The 23,169-nt window shown below is 38.2% G+C and overlaps 2 protein-coding genes across 3 annotated transcripts; one reads left to right on the forward strand and one right to left on the reverse strand.

Moving 5' to 3' along the window:
• Positions 1–787: 787 nt before the first annotated feature.
• On the reverse strand, positions 788–16,612 carry LOC111321970 (glutamate-rich WD repeat-containing protein 1). 2 transcript variants are annotated; one of them, XM_088736166.1, is made up of 15 exons: positions 16,576–16,612; positions 16,174–16,271; positions 15,417–15,536; positions 13,918–13,970; positions 13,096–13,173; positions 12,080–12,148; positions 11,378–11,492; positions 9,606–9,691; positions 8,684–8,851; positions 7,796–7,839; positions 6,082–6,220; positions 4,650–4,774; positions 3,763–3,834; positions 2,375–2,576; positions 788–1,748 (listed from the first exon to the last, which is right to left on the reverse strand). In XM_088736166.1, exons 3-15 carry the CDS (start codon positions 15,517–15,519, stop codon positions 1,644–1,646), a joined length of 1,359 nt encoding a protein of 452 aa, XP_088592292.1. In that variant the 5' UTR covers positions 15,520–15,536; positions 16,174–16,271; positions 16,576–16,612; the 3' UTR covers positions 788–1,643. The 2 variants fall into 2 exon arrangements, with proteins under 2 accessions (XP_088592292.1, XP_022780726.1); XM_022924991.2 differs by lacking the exon at positions 16,576–16,612 and having other exon boundaries at positions 16,044–16,183.
• Positions 16,219–21,804, forward strand: LOC111321976 (uncharacterized). Its single transcript, XM_022924997.2, has 6 exons — positions 16,219–16,407; positions 16,637–16,768; positions 18,024–18,113; positions 18,296–18,438; positions 20,840–20,974; positions 21,136–21,804. Exons 1-6 carry the CDS (start codon positions 16,245–16,247, stop codon positions 21,160–21,162), a joined length of 690 nt encoding a protein of 229 aa, XP_022780732.2. The 5' UTR covers positions 16,219–16,244; the 3' UTR covers positions 21,163–21,804.
• The last annotated feature ends 1,365 nt before the right edge of the window (positions 21,805–23,169 follow it).

Below are 23,169 nucleotides of genomic sequence, written 5' to 3' on the forward strand. Positions count from 1 at the left end.
TTTTTTAACTTAAAGAGTCGTAATCTTTGTTTAATTGCAACTTTCCGTTTCTATTCAACTCAAAAACATAGTTTTTTTTAAATTAAATTTTCAACTTAACTAATAGTGCATATGTAGTATTTTAATTGGTTCACTTAACTCTGGTCATCAGCTCATATTCCAAGTTATTTTACGAGGAATATATATATCTTATTAACCAAGCGCGAGGGCCGTACTGGGAGAATATCGGCCCGAGGTCTTGACAGTACGGGCTGAGCGCAGCGAGGTCCGTACAAAAAATTTTATTAATTTTTTGTACGGACAGTCGTATAACTTCAGTCGTATAACAAAATATTTATTATACGACTGAGGTTCAAAGGGACATAAGTGTGGTATCATTCGGGACCATTCGGGACAGTGCCCGGTCCAGTACTTACTGAATATTGGACCGGCAATAGAGCATTTTGATTGATTGATTTTAGTTATTGGCCCTCTGACTGCCCGAGTCGTGTAATAAATTGTGTCAACTGTTGCAGAGCTATAAAAAGGCTCCAAATATCCAAATGATCAGGATTTAAGGAGATTTAATGAAAAAATTATTCCACTCTCTCTTGTTGGATACGAGATTGGTTATGGCCATCTTATATCCAACGCGTGTTCAAAGAATAATTATTAACCTCACCCTCTAGAAACTGGACCAGTAATGTATGGTAAACGTTACAAGCTATTAGTCACTGGAATTTTACGCTAGTTGTTTCCCTTACCCTTGGAATAAAAATACAAGAAATCTTATTCAAACTTCACTAGGTCAATTTCAATACTTTTAATTCGAGTAGTTCTGTACAGCAGTTTTGTATTAATAATAAGACACGAACAGAAATTATAATGAGAAAAAAACTTTATAGACATCTCTAAACTGTTGGCGAGGGCCCGTGCACGGTAATTGCAGAGTTTGTCCATCAAAATGGCACTCAAAGTTGGTTAAGAGTCAAATGCAATTCACGGCACGATTGAACTCTCTGACTGGCTTATCTATGTTTTACATCGAGAAACCTTGACCACCAGAAACCTACAAGAAGTTTCAATTATGCTTAAAAAGATGATTAAAAAAATGGATGCCCATCTGGAGACGCGTTAGTCTCCAGTGGAAGGTTTCTGTGATCATGTGAACAAAGAAACATCTGAAGGTCCCTTTAAAATTTCTTTCAGATTTCGACAGCCTGTCTAAAAAGAGGTCGAAGCTTACAGCTTATGAATTTGATGTTCAAAATTCTGATGAAATAGGCAAGGACATCTTCCACACAGATGCAGGGGTTTCAATAAATCCGGTCGGCAGCGGTCTACCGCCGCCTGGAAGACTACCACCGTCTGCTGAACCTGCGAGCTGGCTCGTAGTTGTTGTTTTTTTTTTTTCGGCCACAATCGCTCATAAACTATCGGCCGCCGCAAATGGAAAAAGTTATTGAAACCCCTACAAATGCTAGTTCGATTGACGGGAGTAGTTTTACCACTGATACTGAAGGAAGCTCCTGTTTTCAGCCTGGACAAAGTCCAGCCGAAATACCTCATGTGACCACGAAGTAAGTTTCCAGCAATCCTCACAAACTAAGACAGGCACCTTTCGTTCACAGAAGTACAGCTAAGGACGCGAGATCGAGGCTATGCTAGACACTTATGGTCTTGAAGATATTGAAGCCACTCTCAGCCGTGCTTATTAACACACCTGGAAGCTGAGGATGCCAATGAACCTCTTTAATATCCTTTTGGCCCTGAAATTGAAATAGTAATAACCTAAAGGCACTAATCACTGCAACTAGAAAACAATTCATGACTGCATTGGCTTTGCCTTACTCCGTGTACAATGTTGATTAGTTTGGAACACTCACGTCCTGTCTTTAACTCGCTAAACCGATAAACCAATTCAATTTCCGTGCTCGATGCCGAAAAAATGTATTCATTTTAGTTTAAGTTCCATTAGCTTCTGCTTATCATTATCTTTAATTCCGATTAGGTTTTGTTACTCTTGGTTTTGAAATTGGCTTTAAGACACTCAGCAGAAAAGTTCTCCACCGTAAATTGTCGCTTATGACAAAACAGTCCGATGGCCTCCCTCATCTAACTGGCAAAGACACTTTCTTTTTCTATATCAACTTATTGAAAAGTTCCTGGCATCATAGGAAAGCGTGAAGTCTTCGCCTTAAGTAATCGGACAAGACGGAAAATCCACTTCGACACACAAAAAAAGAGGAAGAAGGAAAAGTCCCTGGTAGAATGCTAGACTGTGAATCAAGATGTACAGCTAGATTCTACTACCGACGCGTGAAGATCAAATATTATTCTGCATGTACGAAGGAAAGAAGCCTCAATAATCTACACTTTACCTGTCATCACTTACCATATGAATGAACAGTAATTGCGGCGGAACATCTAAATGCCTTCCTTTTCCCTCACCCTCGCTGTCTCTTTCCACAGCTAAGTCCCACAACGTGATCTGATCATCAGAGCCAGAGGCTACAAACACTGAACTGTCTGTAGGATGCCATTCCACTGAGGTGATAGCACCTGTGTGATGCTTGAACATGGCTACCGATACACCGCTGAGGAGATACAAACATATATAGTTCATACAATAAATGGTTTGAGTTCAGACGTAACAGTAAATAGTATCGTATATGTGCACGATCCTTCGCAGTAAAGCACTATTTAAGCAATAGTGAAAATCAGACCTGAAAAAAATTTCAGGCCTGTACGGGATTCGAACCACTGACCTCTGCGATACTAGTGCAGCGCTCTAGTATCTTGATCTCTATTATATCGCAGAGGTCAGTGGTTCGAATCCCGTACAGGCCTGAAATTTTTTTCAGGTCTGATTTTCACTATTGCTCAAACAGTGCTTTACTGCGAAGGATCGTGCACATATACGTTTCATAACCGCAGTTCATACATATGTTTCATATGTTTGTTGTTGTTTGAGTAAATAGTATATGGGGTCGTCCGGGCGACAGTTGACTTGATTAAATGGTTGGCAACCATTTAATCCCCAGGAGTGACTAGTATCACCACTGATACAAACGTGTAAGAAGGGAGGAAATGATTGCTGAATAAAGGGGCTCTTGATCTCTGAAAAAATCCCTATGTCAGTACCACAGGAAATATATAGAAAACGGTGAGGAGAATACGTAAACTGATGCTCGGGTGCTAAGATTTATGGCTTTTCGAACACCAAAGTGAAATTTGTCACAAGACGGGAAAAGGCTCGCTAAGAGCGGAGGAGTGAAAATGAGAGAGGTTTGGGTCAGGTTGCGAAGAACCAGACCCAAACCTCCCTCATTTTTTCAGTCCTCCGCTTCTATTGCGGCTTTTAAGACGGCGAAATACAAAAAAAAAAAAAAAAAACACCCTCCACTTATCGCGCAACATGAAGAAATTTGATGTGTGACAAGTCGTGAGTTTGATGAACAACGACCAACTAAGCCAAATTTGTTTCTCAAAGTGGAGCGTCCTACTTTTCGCAAAGAAACTTGCAAAGAAACAAAGTTGCACGACAAGTTGAAGGTTTTTGTATCTCCTATGTCGCCGCCTTTACCACTGCTCACATGATGAACAGACACATGTACTAGACAGACCTACAAGAGCTTACTGTCAATGAGTAACCAAATCCTCATCACCACATCCATTGCTCCAATACATCACATTCAGAACAATTTCTTTGAGAATCTTTGAATAATGATCGTGAAGATCTTACAAAAAATTGAAAATCTTTCAAAGTAAAGTGAATTTCACCTCTGAAACTGTCGGAGATCCCAAACTTTTAAAACCCCGTCATCACCTCCCGAAGCGATAAATGGTTCGTTTCTGAAAAGAAAACATGCAGATGAGAATTTTTATACTTAAAGAGTATTTAATTCTGATTTAGTCCTACAACGGCACGCACTAATTATTATCAACCTTAGGATTGAGAAAATAACAAAATGCGCGAGTTCAAAACAATTTTCATTAGTATTCATTACATTAAAGGATCCCTTCCAACCACAATACATTGCGCGCGCGATATGTGAAATCCGCCATTTTCTCTGCCATCCGGTATTGGACAAGTCGTGAAGTGGAAAGAAATCCTCGTTCATCCGAGTACATTTGCCTCACTGAGGTCTTGAACTTCCTCAATCGCGTTCCAAATTTATTGTTCTTTCTATTTGACTAGTTATTTCTTAATTATTTTTTCTGTTTGGGCGCGCAGGGTATTGTGGTTGGAAGGGATCCTTTAAGCTTACGAGAAGGCTTTCGAACCCGTCAGAACACCTTTCTGTTCTGGTAAGTTGCATATCAATGTGAAGTTTCTAATGAAAAAAGGAGCTCTACTCTACAAGATTTTTCATTCTACGTCGTAAAAATATCAATTTGATACTGACTCTCTGAACAATAATCAGTTGCGCCAAGCCAAATAATCCGTTCATGATTGCTGTATAATTTATTAAACTGTGATTAGTCAAAAGGAAAAGAAAAACCCTTCAAGGCTTCAATCACAAACAAAACCCTCCAAAAAACGCTACTACTGAACAGACGTTTTCCCGTGCTTCTCTAGGGTTACTTGAGTCGGCCTTGCGCTATAATTGGCACTTTGAATTGTTTGGTGCCTTTAAATTGGCCAGGACAATTGCGTCCACTCTGACCTGTTCCAAGAAATTACATTCACATCAGCGTCATGCGCCTGTGTGGTCAGCATACAGGCTTTGGTGGGTTTCGCTCTTGCGTCCCATATTCGTATCGTTTTGTCCACTGAGCATGAGGCAAACACCTGCCAAAGCGAAAAATAAGAGGAACAATAATGAAGGAGTAAGATTTAAGCAATTTTCCAAAAAAAGAATAACTGAAGGTATCCCAGCAGATATACAGTGTAATGCAATTTTAAGTTGGATGCCGCAAATATACTGGGAGTGCATTAGCTTCACCATGCTTTATGACAGATAAAAATAAAATAAATTAGCGCTACCTTGTCACCACCAATCAGATAGAAAAGTCAGCTTGATCGATCGCGACTAATTGCGACTTAAATAAAAGGGGGTAAGTTTTTAAAGAAACTGTGGTGCTGCGTCGGTGGGGGTAACAAGGTAATTTGGCATAGTAATATCAACTAAGTTGTCCATAATGTTCGCTTAATAAAAGATATAATATATACAAGGCTAAAAAGATTAAGGAAAATTTTTAAAATGGTAAAACTAAACGTTTTCGGCTGATGGCAACAGCCGAAAACGTTTGGTTTTTAACATTTTAATAATTTTCCTTAATCTTTTTAGCCTTGTATGTATAATATCAACTAAGTTGAAATCGTAAATTGGCCACCGTACAAAGTTAAAAGGCTGACGTTTCGAGTGTTAGCCCTTCGTCAGAGTGAAGGACGAAGGGCTAACGCTCGAAACGTCAGCCTTTTAACTCTTTTAACAATTTACGGTTTCAACTTAGTTGATATTACCAAATTATAATTGCGACTTGGTTTATTACGTTTCCTGTTGTCTACTTATAATAGCTTCATGTAGTATTTTCCCTTGTCCTTACGCAATTTCCAATCGATGTTGAAAGTCAGTGGTCGACATTGGTTTTACCTTACCTTGCTCTTTTATTGGTTTTGGCCTGTTCAAAAGTTATCACGCAGAGTGCGGGCGGGAGTAGACAACTTACGCGCAGACTGAGGGGTCAGGGAACTGTTCCTGCTCGTTAGGCGGTTTGCTTTTCTTACATTCAGTCTCAATTTCCTCCTTGTAATATTTTCTGTAATATTTCGTTTTAATTAGCAGTTGTAGTTTCTGTCGACTGGCTTTGGTTTTACATGAAAAAACCGGAAAGCGCTTTTATTTTAGGTGACTACGGGTCTCCACATTGTAAAGGTCGGTTACCGATGACTTCGTCTAAGTGACAACTCGCCGATACCATTAGGCAATTCGTCGATAACTTCTGCCAACTCGCCGACTTTAATCTTTGCAACTCGATTTGTTACCAAAGGCAAAGTACGATTGTCGGCAAGTTGACCTAAGGTATCGGCAAGTTCACTAAAGGAGTCAGCAAGCTGAAAGGTAGGTGAAGTGACTTGGCACCGTAAGGTCTTACATTTTGTTCATTGGGACTCCACTGTATGTCCTCAACAGAGTCTGTATGTGCACTGTAAGGTCTCTGGTCAACATGCCATGTACCGCCCTCCCTAGGTGACCAAAGATGGATATTCTTCTTACAGTCTCCTGTTGCTAATCTGTTCGAAAAGACAGATAAACAATTAAAAATGTAAACGAAACACAAAAAAAGTGAGATCGTAAATACTGTCATGAGCCCCCAATACTCTAATGGACTTAAGAATTGCCAGGGCTTTTCTATTTTCGTTGGGCCATGCTTTTAATCAGCCTGTGTACAGCCACCCCCCCCCCCCCCACCCTAAAAAAATCGAGAAGGATTTTTTTTTTTCGGAGGGTAAGAGGCAGCTGTACAAAGGCTTGGATTTAATACCCTGGTTGCTACAAGGCTGTTTAAGAGTTATTTGAATGTAAAAACTACGAATATATGAAATTCGTATATCTGAACTGCGGTTATAGAAACTTATTTGTGCACGATCCTCGCAGTAAAAAGCACTATTTAAGCAATAGTGAAAATCAGACCTGAAAAAATTTAGGCCTGAACGGGATTCGAACCACTGACCTCTGCGATACTAGTGCAGCGCTCTACCAAGCCAACTGGGAGCAGATCATCAAATTAGTCCGAGATAAACCCGTAAGATGATACATCAAACACAACGAATATATGAAATCCATATATCTGCACGATCCTCACAATAAAGAGCACTATTTAAGCAATCTTACGGGTTTATGTCGGACTAATTTGATGACCTGCTCCCAGTTGGCTTGTTAGCTCAATTGGTAGAGCGCTGCACTAGTATCGCAGAGGTCAGTGGTTCGAATCTCGTACAGGCCTGAATTTTTTCAGGTCTGATTTTCACTATTACTTAAATAGTGCTCTTTACTGCGAGGATCATGCACAAATACGTTTATTTGAATGTGTTAGGTAATATTCCTTCTTGCTCTTTACCCAGCTGGTCTAGAAACATTTCAAGACAACGTAATTGAAACCAGCACCACTCATTATACATGACTCACGCTACTTTAGCTATTTATGTTCGAAGTTTGGGTACCTCAAGACAACTGTGCTTCATAAAATACTTCAATTTAGTAAAGAATATGTTGTAAATGTGACCTTGGGTGACTTAGGTTGCTCCTGACTAGCTGTTTATGGTCAAGACTTGGATACTACTACTATACCGGACAGAGCTGAATAACGTATACGCATGCGCTAGGTTTAGCCGCGAAAACACGGATTTTGAGTCGTTCGCATGGCTGATTTCCTATTCTATTGCTTCGAGGCCTCGTTTTCCTTACCGCTTTTCTTTTACAGAACAATCTCCAAAAACTTGGTACACCCCCTAAAAATTTTCAAAAATTAATTGTGTCCTTAAAACCTCTAGAAATAGGAAAATGCCTTCGATGAAAACAGAGTTCCTTGGTTTTAAAGTCAACCCTTGGTATTTTCTGCTAATTCGCTAAATCTAGACCTGGGACTTTTGAGCCCGCGTTGTTGACCACAGGCCCTCTGACGTTATTCAGCTCTGTCACTATACTATACTTCAAGACAGGCATGCAAAATCAAATATTCCAGAAGCTTTACTAAGCAAAGAACATACTGCTACTCTTATCCCATATTGCAAATCATTATATTTATTTGCAGCAATGACCGAAAAAAAAACCTTCAAAGTCGGTAAGTTATTGGAATGCTTCCATACCTTCCAGGTACTGTTTTGGACCAGTCCATAGCGAATCCTTCGACCTGGAAAGAATTTACAGGAAGCTATTGTAACCCAGTTAAAGTCAGTCTTTGCTATGCATAATTTGAACCCCCAAGATATCACATATGACTTACAGCTTAAACACGAAGGCGCGCTCTATAAGGAAGTCTTCCCTGGGAAGACCTGGGCTCATTTGTCACTCACCGTTGACGTGTGCGGGTCAAATTTAAATGCTGGTAGACGAACAAAAGGAGCTAATGAGATATCTATTGTTTACTTCCACCAGCATGGTGGCATGAGGTAACGTGCGAACCACCTACTTCGATCTCAAATTTACCGCCACAAATAAAGACAGTTTCCATTGGAGAAAGGAAATACAAATCTCAAAAATTCTTGTATTGTCACGAAGACATAAAACAATTTTGAGGAATGCGCTCGCTGTTCACTGCTTTGGAGTAGCTGTAGCTCAAGCTGACTTGACTCTAAGAGTTCTATATCACACGACGGCTGATTGACAAATGGTCCAGTGGGACCTAAGGCTCCTTTTATAGCGCGCCTTCGTGTTTACCCATATTACCCTGGAGACTTGATAGGTGAGGTATCATTAAGTTCCTTACATACCCTTAAGAAGCAGGAAAGGTGTCCATGTCTAAAGAAAACTATGTTCTTCAACAAATGAGAAAGTATACAGACTTTTCATCATTAACGGCACTAAGATTTAAATTTGCAAAAACTTGTGCCACATTTCTGTAAAGAAGATTTTACATCATAGAATAGAAACAGTAAAAATGTTTAAAATGAATCTTGACACCAGTGAAAAATTAACATAATGATTAAGCAAAGTGTATGATCTATATTAATAAACAGATCTTCAATCAAACTGACCTGATGACCATCAAATGTAAACAAAGCCTTGATATCTTTTGTGTGAGATGCCTCGGCAGATGTCGACGGATTATCAACTGAAATAACTTGGTGTGATATATCCCAAATATGAACCTTGCCCCTCTCAGACCAAGTCGCTGCAATGTGTCGTTTAGGAATTGATGAATGCTGAAATGAAATAGGTTATAAATACTATTGGCTAAAAAACATGAAAACCATTACAAAGCCTGCAAGCTCAAAACCTCAGAGTCAATGCTACACTTACGTGCACACCTCACCCAACCTCCACTTTCTATGCAAGCAAACCTGATACTGTGCATGAAATTTGTCAGGTATAAACCAACCCATATACATGTACATGGACAGGAAGGTCTGGCTCACTAACAAGGTCTCTATAATGCAGAGAATCCAATTCAAAATTGGAAGGTCTGAGGTTTCAATCCCCACAGGGACTCTATTGTGCTTGTGACTTCTCTCCTTACCAAAAGTAAGATGGTCAACTTATGCTCAAACAGAAAACAAGGAAACAAAACACATGGTCTGAAATAATGGTGGAGTGTCTGTATTAGAAAAGTTACATTTAGAAGATAGGTTCTCCCCATGGACAAAGCAAACAGCCTACAACACTGACAAAATGTCTGTAGAGTGGTCCCAATTGTACTTCTTTTACTTAGTCCAGTCCAGTGACGGTTTAGCAAAATAAAATTCATCGAATTCATCACCATTAAATTTTTAAGTATATATACAGTACCAACCACAGGAATAGCCATGCCTATATGCGCGTAAAATATCTGCAAGATGGCAGATTAAGTGTGATGAGTCTAGAGTTTTCATTTGGCTTCTTGCTTGTGCTTTTCAGTCAGAGAATCAGATTCATAGATTTATTTATTCATAAATACAAATAGATAGTTCAAATTCTTACTCTTATTCTATTAACTCCACCAGTATGGTTAAACATTGCTGTGTCTAAATCTGGTTCCTCCTCCAAAAGCTCATCGTCTGAATCACCTGCCAAAAAAATACTCCGTTAGAAGTTTATTCATCAATTTCCAGGGATGGTGTCAGTCAATCAAAACCCAGACTGATCACTATTAATAATATTATAATTTGGCCTCTGGGGGAGTCCATTTAGACTTTCGAGTCTGAGGTGTTTCGAAAGTGTCTTTGTTCGAGGTGTTAAAATCATCCTCTTTGTTGTGAAAAAAGGCTTTTAACTGAACGCGGCGAAGGAATTTTTCTACGTCTTGTTTAATTGAGAATTCATCTGTTGTTTTAGAAATGGGAATGAAATTTAAGCCCTTATTGAGGACGGACTTTTCTGAATCAGAAAGTGAGAGGTTTTCTGGAATGGTAACTACAGTTTTGAGGTTTTCTGGTGATGAGTGGTTAGCGATTTGGGGACCGATAAGTTGGTCAAGTTTTTGGGCCTTAATTTGGTTCAAAAATGATTGAAAAGTTTCAAATTAGTTTCCTGAATTTTGGCACAGATAGATTGTAATAAAACTGCTGGACAGATTTAAAGTTCAGAGCGACAGATGGAAAGTTCAGAGTGGCAATGTAGTGGTTACCCTGTTTCTGTCGTTCAAGCGGGTTACCACCGCGCCCAACTTATTGATCGACATTCAGCACTACAAACGTCGCATAAGGAAGATTCCGACCGCATTCCATTCACTCTCACATTTCACCCTCACAACCACCCAGTTAAATCCATCATTCTTAAAAGCTTTAAATTACTTCAAAACGATCCAGAGACAAGCACTATCTTTTCGCAGCCTCCACTCATTTCATTCAAACGCGACAAAAACATAGACAATTCTTTGGTCAGAAGTTCTAATGACCAACCAGGCACTTTTAAATGCACTTGTGCATGATGCAAAACGTGTCCTTTCATTCACAACACTGATAAAATATCGGGACCTAAACGATCCATTAAGATCACCAATCACTTCACGTGCACCTTTGCCAATTTAATCTATTGCATAACTTGCACTTATTGCAAAAAGATATACATCGGAGAAACAGGAAGATGACTAGGTGACCAATTCCGAGAACACCTTCGAGATGTGGAAAGGAATGACAAGGACACATCGAAACCAGTCGCTAGACATTTTAATTTACCTAATCATTCTAAGCAACATATGGCAATCTGTGGTCTTTCCTTACACTTAGGCAGTCTAAATCCCACAGGGATCAATGAACGCTTTTCATTCCACTAATTTATTCGTGTTGTTCTCGTTGCCATGTTCCCACCAATAACGTAGTTCCATTTTCTGCCTTTAAAAGCACACACAACCCACAATTCCTCTATTCGCTCCGACGAAGGGCTAACGCTCGAAACGTCAGCTTTTGTAATCGTTACGGTGGCCAATTTACCATTTCAACTTTGTTGATATATCCAAATTATTTTGTTAATCCCACCAGCGCAGCCCCAAACAGTTTCTTTCGAAACTATCAGCCTTTACTATTAATAATACGTCACTCACAAACAAGTAGAAAAAATTACAAAGTAGTAGATTATCATGTGTAAATACACCATACACCTTTATCTTCATCTAAATATTCCCTTTTTTTTTTTAAAAAAAACTTGGTTACAAATCAATGAGAAAACCTCAATTTCAGTGAAGGCTCAAATCATCCTTTTGCTTCAAAGTGAGTTCTCCAGCATGACTTAATTTTATACCTACATCAACTCACTTTCATCATCACTTGGGGACGTTTTGTCCAACTGTGACATCTTCATGACTATAACTTGATTTTGTTTTCCTGGTGGTGCCTGGCTTCCAGCCACAATGTATGCTGTCATTGGAAACTTATGAACAGAAAGTGCAAGATTAATGTGAAAGTAATCACGACCAACTATCAAAACAATATAAAAGAAACTATTTTCATTTAGTGTAAAGGGTTTTTGTGTACTATTCAAATAAAATGAACAAACCATTGCCAAGATAGCACAAGAAGAATAAAAAAAAAATTGAAATCTGGATACGACAAAGGCCTCTCTGTTTATAATGCTTCACCTCCTTGTCAGACCAGATGTGATCATTGGGCCATGTTTGTAACAGAAAATATTAAAACCTGGATCATTGGATAATGCAATTCAAGACTTTTTATTGGCTTAGCCATTATGGTATATGAGCCAATATACCATAATCTACAAACATGGTAAGTGCACGCGTCAGCTTAAAATTAAAAGGGAGCTAAAAATTTCATAAAATTTAATAATTTAATTTAACGTTTTTAATAAAACAATTATTCCACTCACGCTTGTTGGATATGAAATGATTATAGCCAACTCGGCGCTACGCGCCTCGTTGGCTATCTATCATCTCATATCCAACGCGCGCTCATGCAATAGTTGTTAAATATTCCCCTTTATATCCATGTTCTGATTCCTACCTCTGTTCTGGAGTCTCCAAGGCTATCTGGTACTACGTCAAAACTTAGACAAGGGGCATTTGTTTGAGCCTAAGTTAAAGAAATGATCCAATAAAAATAATCTTTATTAATAGCATAACAACATTATTGTTAACAAAGTCTACTAGGCAAAATCTAATAATTGCATCATATCTCAGAATCATTTCATTTACATTTAGCTATCCTTTTATCATCATTTGAATTGCTTGTACACATTTATCACACCCTGGCCTGTGCAGTACCTGGCCTATATCGCAAGTACCAGCAGGTATAGCTGGCAGTTTTATGTGTGCTTTATGGTTTTGTGTGTGCTATAAGTATCTTCTATCCCCACGCCCCGGCAGCTTTGCCTCTCAACCCTTTAGCCCATCAGAACTGCCAGCAATGCTGGCTAAGTACCAGCAGGGTTTTTATTAAGCCTATACATTCTCTGGCTAAATCTTCTTCTTCTTCTTCTTCACTTGTTTGGGCAGGTTGAATTATGGCAGCTATTTGTTGATGTAGACCTGCTCTCTTCCCAACCATCCCACCCCAGGGGAGGACATCCATCACACAGTAATCTCGTGCGTGGGAAATTAATGTCTCCTACCCCAACCCTGCAGGAGACGGGACCTCCATTAATTCGTTCCTATCCGAGAAGACTAGAATATCTAACCATTTCTTGATGTTATAGAAAGGTAGCAAATTCTTCTCAACCTCCCACACAACAGTCTAGTGCACTATCCATTGGGCTAACTGGCTGGTGGTCAAATATGGCTTGGGTTACTGAATTTCTTATTCAAACAAGGAGAAAATTCTCCAGACCTGTTACTTTTATTACAAAGATTATTTTCCTACATTTCTTAATGAGAAACTTACATGTTTATATATTATTTATATATTTATATATTATAATTACACACAAAAAGTTAGAGGGCATAAATTGAAACTGTTGAAATCTAGGAGTCTTCTGCAAAGCCAGAATGTCATTCAACACACACTACACACAGATCACTTACAGCATGATACATTTCATAGGCAGAACTGTCATAAGTCAATTCATCTCCATCTTCCATCTTATCCCCAGGAAGAAACACCTGATACAGTTGAAAGACTTCATTAACACTTACACAAGGAGGAGGGAACACACGGTGCTCAAGGCAACTGGTGTATTTTTACCTTGATAATAAATTTGAGTCAAAATGATTCTAAACTATGTTTTGTAGGTGAACGCGATGGGTGTATGTCCTCTTGCCTGTGGTTCGCTTTTCAGGCTCACCTCAGGCCCTGCTCACAGCCGGAATCTGCCAAGGCAGATGCAGGCTCTACACCTGTCAATATGCATTTTCATGATTAGTCGCGTGTAACATGACCTTGGCAAAAAGAGGCACCAGCATGTAGCTTAGCTAGGCAGTAGTATAAAATATTTTCATGTTGATGAGATGTAAATAAGTCGCACTGTATTCTTTAGTTTCATTTTCAGATGTTCTTTGAAATACTTCCTTAGTTAGTAAGTTTTCAATCCAAACATATACAGGTACAGCATGAAAGTATGAAATACCACTTTATATATTTGTGTGATATACTCTTTTCCTTATCAAATCATGTGATTAAAAATCCTAAGTCAGATATACATAAATTCAGTTACATTTGCTTTATGCTTTGGCCCAATTAAGGTGCTTATCGCTACATATAAATTTGCATGAATAAAACTGAATGGATAAATGCAGCCACTACTATTCATACACCTTTAGTCCTTTACCCCAGTGTTACACACAGTGAGTTACCTTCATAAAAAACAATCGCAAAAAATTAGTCACCACATGGTAATGGTCAATCACCTTTGTCTTTTCTCCTGTTTCCTCGCTCTTTGATTTGGATTTTTTCTTTTTTCCTGAGTTTAAAATTAATTAGTATACGTTAAATACTACAAATTGCCACTAGCTACAAGATAAATTTATTGAGGGGGGCATTGGGGCCTCTGGGAAACCGAAAAACCAGAGAAAAAAAAACAAAAAAACCAAAAAAACCGACGAATAAAGGCAGCAAAACCGAAAACCGCATGCAAACCTGACAAAACCGCTACATTTTCACCTTTAAAGGAGTCAAAAAGGAAAAACCGAAAACCGCATTAAAGTTTTCGTGAAAAGCGAATGCAAATATACGTAAAATCTGCAAACCACTCTGAACATCAAAACCGAAAAACCGCACCTTTTTGGCCCAAAAACCGAAAAACCGATCAAAAAAACAGTCAAAACCGCAAAATCAAAAATTCCAAAGCCCCCCTCTATATTGGACATGAGAGACAGGAGGTGAACTTCAGCAGACTGTGTTACAATCTCGTTCTTCAAAAAATATGCCTCTATGGGAAAAAGTGTGGTTTGTACCAGAGGGAAACTTCCCAGGGCTGCAAAGTTTGCATATAAACCAGAGGGCCCATTTTTCTGGAGTTTATTCTCATTTAAGTGGCATGAAGGAGTGCTACATCTCCTCTGGTAACAGGATTGCAGTTCATTGCAGGTTTACTGGGCAATAAGTCCCTGCATTTTTCTGGGTCTCCTTAGGTTAGCACTTTGCTTAGGAGGGTTGGAAAATATCCAAAATGTACCCATTTATAATCCAGGGTGGCAAAAGGCACCATGTCAATATTCATTCTTGCATAAGATCATATTATAATGGAACTAGCCAGGACCTGAGCCTAGATCTTTCTATCATATCTTTCTATCTATGTCCAGGACACCAATCACTAAACTACCTAGATACTACAAATTAACGAAACATCTAATCCTTCTTGCTATAGAGTATGTTTCGTCTCAGCATCATAAAACCAAAACCAAAACCAAGGCAATCAAAACAGCAAATCAGATAAAAGGAAAAGATCATGAGCAGCCAATAAGAATTGAAGGAAAAACTTGCTTACTACTTCTAGATGGAAAAATGCAAGTTCAGAGAGAAGCTTGAGTATTTTAGACCAAACAAAAAGCAAGGTATATCTTGTTGTTGAATTTTATCCTTGGTTTAAATTTTATTTTCTATTGTTTTTGGTTATGGTAATGTATGATAATAGGGTTGAAACAATGGAAAATAAAATTCAAACCAAGGATAAAATTGAACCACAATATATATACCAAATCAAAATAAGGCATCCAATTTGAATTGCCATTGTTCTGGACTTACTAGCCTCTCACACGTGATAATCTTTTTGTTTCCACATAAAGAAAAAGCTAGAAAGTCCAGAACAATGGTAATTCAAATTTGATGCCATATTTTGAATCAGTGTATAGCAAAATCAAAGTAATCTCAGATGGTTAAACATTAAGTACTGTAATGGATTCATCACCATTCACTGATGACATGGATTCTTCCAATTCCTCATCATCTTCAATGTCGATAGCATAATCACTGTCCTCACCGCCTCCTTCATCATCATCATAAAGTTTCATCTCCTCCTCAGCAGAACCTGATCAAAAACAAATAATAATTTCTCAAAATTATCTTACCATATTTACAATAACAGCAGAAATACTTGTCTACTGAGCTTCCATAATAGAGGCTGTTTTTGTTTATTTTTATATTGATTGCTTCCCTGAACAGCTAAAAATAGTTTTATTCATCTCATCACACAAATGAATATTTTGTATGGATGAGCCTGCAAGCCTGAAGAGTTCCCTAACAAGTAGACTTCCTAAGCTCGGCTCTTGCTCGTTTAACAATTGTTTATCGCAAAAAATTATCGACATTCATAATAATTAAGGCTTTCTGATGGTTGATAAACTGTTTTATCGACTTGTTAAACCAATCAATATCAATCAACAGATTATTACTGATCTCACTGAATTTACTTAATGAAATCAGTGACTAAATACATTATACTACTGATTGTTACTTTCTGCAATTTTCGTTATCATTCTGATTCCATGGCATCTTTTAAGGTTAACGGAGAAGTATTTCCCACTGTTATACACACCTTCCATACTCCCTCCGTCCGTCATTTTACTACAAAATGTTCCTCAAAAAAATAATCTTAAGGATCTTTCATTCGCACGTGTTATTAGCCGTGTTAGTAGAAAATATTGCCAAATTTTAGGTGCTTTTACATGAATGTCTCTTTCAATGGAGAAACCGCTGAATATTAGTACTCAGGTCCATTCCATGAAGCTCGTTCAACATGGCCGACGAATCAGAAGGTTATGCGCTGAAAAAGAAGAGGAAAGAAACCATTCCTGGTGTTGTTTACATGAGTCGATTACCTCCATTCATGAAACCGGCTAAAATAAGAAACATATTTTCACAATTTGGAGAAGTAGGAAGACTATTCTTGCAGCCAGAAGGTAAGAATTCAAGGTAACACAGTGAAAGAAATTATATGTCATTAATTCGAACATATGTTGTGTATAAATTCCTACCAACAAAAATGGTATCGATACAAGTGGGTTAGAGAAACGATAGATATTTCATCACCTTTTAGAGATTCTTGTGAGAATATGAGTTCCTCTTACCTTTTGGATGAAAATTCTAACAGTTTTGATCTTTTTGTATATCGTTTTCCTCGCTTTGTAGATGCCGCTGTCAGGAAAAAGAGAAAGAAATATGGTGGAAGCGGAAGAAAATTATTTACAGAAGGATGGATAGAGTTCAAAGACAAACGGATTGCCAAGGCTGTAGCCTTGAGCTTGAATAACACAACTATTGGTAAAAGCCCTGAAGTTTTTGTCTGCTGATGTGAATTGTTTTGTTTAAGATGGACTAGCCACAGATTAATTCCATGGTATAAAAGTAACTTCGACGATACTCTTATAACGTTTTGTATTACCTACAAAATTAAGAATAATGATATACTAAATTTTGTTTGTGGTACGGATAGATTCATCAACAAATCATGAGCAGGATAGATTTCCAATTATAGATTAATGAACTGGCCATTATATTGACTAACAAACTAAATGATGAAGTGATTGACCAGCCGATTAACTTACTTTGACTGACTGACTAAATGCACCTCTGCCATTTTCATCTATTGCATAACTTGCACTTATTGCAAAAAGATGTACATTGGTGAAAAAGGATGATGACTATGTGACCCATTCTGAGAACACCTTCACAACATAGAAAGGAATGGCAAGGAGGCATTAAAACCAGTCACGAGACACTTTACCTACCTAATCATTTTAAGCAGCATATGGCAGTCTGTGGGCTTTTCTTACATTTAGGTAGCTCAGAAAGCTGCAAAACTCTTGAGCAAAAGTTTATATTTCAAATTGATGCTCATAATCCCATAGTAAGCAACAAACACTTTTCATTCTATTAATTTATTTTTGTTTTTCTCATCACCATGTTCCCTCCAATAGCATAGCTCCACTTTCTGCATACAAACACACACACAACCCACAATTCCTCCATTCTATCTGACAAAGGGCAAACACTCGAAACATTCACTTTTAAACTCTTTATGGTGGCCAATTTACAATATTAACTTAGTTGACAAAACCAAAGTACCTAACTAACTCACACTACCTAAACTAACTCGGACTGTAAAGGCTGATAGTTTCTAAAAAAACTGTTTGGGGCTGCATCGAAGGGCTAATGCTCAAAACGTCAGCTTTTATAATTGTAACGGTGGCCAATTTACCATTTCAACTTTGTTGATATATTCAAATTAACTCAGACTGTGACTGACAAATTGACTAAATATTAAATGACTAATGACAACCTTACTTACCTGACTGACTGAAAGGTTGACTGTGAAGGAAATAAGTGAAGTCATGGTGGACTAATAGTTCGATAGGCTGGTAAATCAAGTTACCAGGTATTAAAAGACAAACAAACTAAAAAGTGATGGATGGATCCGTGGACTAGCCAAGAAACCACAGGGTAACCAACCCACAAACATAAACCAATGAATCTGTTGAAGAATCAGTAAACTGAATTTTATTTTCCTTACACACAGGGGGAAAGAAAGGAGGATATTACCATGATGATATATGGAATATAAAATATCTTCCAAAATTTCTTTGGGGGCATTTGAGTGAAAAAATAGGTAAGTGACCTTGTTGGACCTTATTAATTCAAGACATTCTATTAGCTGTGGTTTGCTTTTGAGTAACATTTTTCAGTTACTGATATCTGATTACACTTAGCATTTATTTTCATGCATGGAACATTCATGTTTCATTCATGGAACAAAATCACATGGAAAATTGTATGATTATTTTCTTCTAGCATATGAGAAAGCTACAAAAGAACAAAGAATGAGAACAGAGATATCCCAGGCTAAAAAGGAAGCCAATTTTTATGTACAAAATGTAGAGAAAGGAAAAGCCATAGATGCAATGGAAACTCGAAAAAGAAAGAGAGCTGATCAGGTAGGACTGTATCAGGCATGCCAAACATTCTTCATGTTCATGATAAAGTAAACAATAAACTGTTTAGTTGTTTGTCTCATGATACAGTCACGTAAGATGTAGACTTAATAGAGTCCTACAGCCATTACATCACGTTGCCTTAGCTACGGATTTTCTTGTTCCAAACAAACCGCTCTCAATCCAAGATGGTGTCTCTGAGTATTTCTTCTCTGAGTTTATTCTTTGTTGATGAGCATAAATCCATAACAAAAGATGAGAATCACTACAAATCAGGTCACATTGAGACTTTTATCTACAATCAAGGAGTTATCAGAGGTCAAGTCAAAGCAAGTATGAAGGATATGCGATATATAGTGACGGTATGTTCTACGATCATTGGCCTTCAAAACGGATCATTTTATGGGCTCTATGAATTCCTAATTTCAGTCTTATTCTTTAAAATAAAGCGCAACTCGTTTACTGAGGTGCCCTTTACATAGGGCTGCAATCTCTATATCTGTGCAATCTATCACTACTTTACAAGAGCCAAATCCTGAAAAAGAGGGTGGTGAGCAGGTGTTGTTTTTCAATCTTGATGGAATGGTTGTCATATTATCTTCAAACAAAAGATCATGTAAAACGTATGCAGAAGTAATAACAATATTAGTAATAGTAACTTGAGAACAGCAAAATAGCTGTGCTAGATGTAGATTGGTGTAATTCTGTCTACATTTCATATAGGCAATAAAACTCTGATCTTCAAAAGGTATAGTAACAACAGCCCAACCATAAAAGTAAGTAATGGAATCTTTAAAACGTAAAGCATAATCTACAACAATTTTAAAAATCTCTCTGATAGGTAAACCTGTTTCCATCCTCAAGACTTATGCACTTAGATTTGTTACACTGTATAATGAGTTTTCTGGTACTGTTCTTTTTTTTCACTGCAGTCTAGCTTCCTCTTCATGCAGTCTAGCTCTGCTTGGAGTACCACCTCTTGCACTGATGAACCAGTAGTAGACCTGTTTTCTGCGTTATCTTTTTCTTTGTATTTTGACACCATTTCTTCGACAGATTCTGCTTGTGAGTTGTCGGCATGTTTTTTCAGTTTCCGTGCCTTTGCTTTTGCCTTTGCAGCAGCCGAACAGTCATCAGAAGGGGAAAGAGTGTTGAAATTTCGCGTAGAAATGTAAGGCCCATTTTTCTTTAAAGCCATCACGAAAGTGGCAGCTGCAAACTCTGGAGTATTTTCCTCGAGATCGGTCAGCTCGTCTACGGAAAACATGCTTTAATACCACAGGAAACACTCAAAAAATGAAAAGAACACTTGTAAACAAAAGACTTCCATATTTTCGCCACGATGTATCTGCTATCAAAACAATCATAAATCTTACCTTAAAAGTCTTAACCAACGCTTTTTATCTTCTTTCTTCTTTGTACTGCTTGAAAAGCTAAAAAAAAAACGGCAGCTATGGCTTTCTGAAGCGTGATTACAATCAGTTGCAAAGCACTGAATCATGTTGATTTTGCCGTCACAAGAACGCTTCAGTTCTGACGTTAAAATTGTCAAAAATATCCAAGAGATATCAGTAATTGAATGATTATATCAACAATTACTTTCGATAATCTATTTTATCCGCCTTTCTGACATAAGCTAGTTTTGTTTTCCGTAATAATTGGAGGTTAAGTTACCAAAACAAAGAGGTCACGTTAATGGCGCGTAACGTGAAACGTTTGTTTAGAACAGAAAAATCTAGCACCATGGCAACGTGACGTCACACTTTAGAACTCTATAGATGCATCTAGCTTTAAGCTGTCGAAACATCATGATCTACATCTCAAGAGAATGTGTCATGAGATAAACAATTAAACAGTTTATTATTACTTTCAACCACAAAGAGGAAAAATAAATAGTTTGTATTCTTGAAAAGTATGATAATAGTTTGTATGGACCATTATTAAGAAATATTTTGAAAGTCTAAACATATATAGTCTCCTTCGCAGCCGTTGTTTGGGCTCGTCACGCAACGCTCCCTCCCCCACGTGGGGGAGGGAGCGTTGCGTGACGAGCCCAAACAACGGCTGCGAAGGAGACTAAAACGTATATCGTATCATAAAAAAATAGATGGAGTAGTAAAACATTTAAGAGCTTTTCAGTAGTTACTGACTGTGAGGAGTCTAATATATCAATTTTTTGGACAAAAACAGTAAGTTACGCTCTTATGAGTATTGCCCTGGAGCTGAATGCTCTTATTTAAGAATTTTTTTCTGAAGGGATGCCCCTCAAAACAAAATATACCAGTACTGTTTATTGAGAAAAGAGTTATTTTCATGTGTCAGAAGGGTTCTGCTATGTTGCTGCCCTAATTCAAACATATATGAACCTGCATAAATTTAAATATGATTTTCATTTCATTTAAAGAAACCTGTAGAGAAAAGGTTGAGAACTTTTAAGCAGCATCAAGTTGTTGAAGATCAGAAAATGGCACAGATCAACCCAGGGAAATCCACCAACAAAGTCGAAGGGAAGTCACTCAGTAAAGATCTATTGAGGAAGGTAAAACTATGAAAAGCAAAAACAAAAAACCTTATAGGTTGATGGCTTGGAAATGTTTTGTTTTATTTCCTCTTTTTACTCTGATGTCTGTTGTTTAATGTCATTGTCTTTGTTTGAATCCTGAATGTGTTCGCTGTTTTGTTTGTTTGTTTTTTAACCAGGTTTTCACTTCAGCCAGTGGGAGGTGATTATCTAATATGCAGCTCTGGATAGTATTGGTTATACCGTCACCAACGTACCAGTAGTGTTTAAGGTGAAATTCGTCCTGGTTGATTTCTATTTAATCTCCGCTACAGTACAAGAACACCAGTAGTGATACGTCGCAAACCGTGAGCACGCAAACCGTGATACGTCGCAAACCGTGAGATCCGCCGAAGCCCGTCGTACTCGCTGTTTATTTCATGTCACCGTTACACGCGGCTGAAAGATTTTCAAGACTTCCATGATTTGTGACAAGCCGACAAAAGGCCTGTTGATATCGCCATACGTGTCCACCTTTGTTTGGTTCATTAGCCATAGCTTCCACTAATGAATCAATCAAATGGTGATCATCGATTAGGCTCTAACTTTAGATCGCCAATAACAGTACACCTTGGAAGTGGAAACGGAACGTTCTTTTTGCAGCCAAGAAATTTAACGTTGATAAAAATTGTCCTGATTATACTTGCTAATTCTTTGGGCCAGCTCATAGATCCGCGAATTTGTATTCTTGTAACCTAGTGGTAGGTCTCTAAATCTTGAGAATTATGTAACTATTTTACACTGCTTCTTGCCCGCGGAAGATCTTCAAACAATTTACGTCATAAATTATCACAGATTCGCTCACAAAATGTTTTCAAGTTTTATCCCGTTCTTAGCCTCAAAGAGTTTGTGCTGTTGTTTGGATCAACTTTGACAACAATGCAGTTACTCTCTATGAAGTTATTTTGTTTAAGCAGGCCCAAACCGGCAATCTTTCGCTTATTTTCCGTCGTACCAGTTTTGCGATTTACATATTATGTGTCCCTATACATGACTTACCTACCTTTACAGACTGCTCGGTGAAAAACCGAGCGAACCACGCTTGTGGGAGGTTTTGCGCTCAACTTAAGGTTGTAGCAAAGATGGCTGCGGGCCCATATATATGATCACGGGTATCCGAGTTACCATGGGCGAGCTGACTTTTCACCTATTTCTGTGAAAAATTAAACCAACCGATACATTAAAATGGCGAACTCGTCTCGGGGCAAGTAGTCTAGTCTCGGCAGGTTGGTTAGCCCTGAAATAACCTGAAATTGCTTCCGGAGCCCGTGTGTTTTAGATCAGCGGAGAGACTGATGAGGGAACAGCTGTTTCAACTCAAAAATCCTTCTAAACGTCCCATAAAATTTGGTAAAGTGTTCATGACCTGAGAGATGTAGTTGACGGAAGGATTTCCTTGCCCTTCCATATTCCTTACCCAGTGGGTTTTTCGAACTAGAGTAGAAGCTACATCCTTAGCCCAGCCGCAAGTACAACGCAGAAAGAACTGAAATGATTCAAAGAGTTGAATACCCTGGGCCCGGCCTTGGACTACAACTGCTTAACCTACTCTTCTACTCAGGTGTACTTCTTAACGAGGCAAAACAAATCATGGCAGTGGTCTTGATATTTTGGTTCGACAAAAGAAGTTGAGTTCTCACCTACCACAAGGCCTGTCCTGATTGTGCCCGTAAAGTTGCTCACTGGATTGCCAGAAGTTTATAAAAAATTGCCCAAAAAATAAAAAAGTTGCAACCTAAATTTCTAGATGTTTTCATGTAAACGTTAATTAAAAGCTTTATTTTTCATCCTCCACAATGCAATAATTGCTGACGTCGGTCAGGTAGAATAGCTCGAAAGTTAGCTATACAGTTTTGCTCACAAATAAGGGAGAAGTTAGGGATACTCTCAACTCTAACGGAGCAAAAAGATTATCAAAAGTTGCCTAACGCAATCGGGACAGGCCTACCTGCCACCTGTTCTATCTATAAACATGCCCACCTGGATCGAACTTTATCTGGCAAGCACGTGCGCGGTGAAGGTTAATCAGAGTCAGTTCTCAAGGTGAACCAACTTAACAATCATCAAGACAATTGCAAAACTGCGTGAATCAACAAATTAATAAGAATTTCCCTTCACAAAAGAAGAATGGATTTACTCACTCTCGATAACGGAAGACTGAATAAGTAGTTCGG

Source organism: Stylophora pistillata, chromosome 1, assembly GCF_964205215.1.
Source record: "Stylophora pistillata chromosome 1, jaStyPist1.2, whole genome shotgun sequence".
In the NCBI taxonomy this organism is placed as follows: Eukaryota; Metazoa; Cnidaria; class Anthozoa; order Scleractinia; family Pocilloporidae; genus Stylophora; species Stylophora pistillata.

What these genes read in the sequence shown, in the direction of transcription:
- LOC111321976 (XM_022924997.2), top strand. Translation starts at nt 16,245, where the DNA reads ATGGCCGACGAATCAGAAGGTTATGCGCTGAAAAAGAAGAGGAAAGAA. An exon ending in AAAGAAAGAGAGCTGATCAG is followed by an intron (nt 18,439 to 20,839) that starts GTAGGACTGTAT and finishes TTTCATTTAAAG; the next exon opens with AAACCTGTAGAGAAAAGGTT. An exon ending in GTAAAGATCTATTGAGGAAG is followed by an intron (nt 20,975 to 21,135) that starts GTAAAACTATGA and finishes TTTTTTAACCAG; the next exon opens with GTTTTCACTTCAGCCAGTGG.
- LOC111321970 (XM_022924991.2), bottom strand. Translation starts at nt 16,068, where the DNA reads ATGACGGACGGAGGGAGTATGGAAG. An exon ending in ATCCATGTCATCAGTGAATG is followed by an intron (nt 13,971 to 15,416) that starts GTGATGAATCCA and finishes TTTTAAACTCAG; the next exon opens with GAAAAAAGAAAAAATCCAAA. An exon ending in AAACAGGAGAAAAGACAAAG is followed by an intron (nt 13,174 to 13,917) that starts GTGATTGACCAT and finishes CAACTGTATCAG; the next exon opens with GTGTTTCTTCCTGGGGATAA.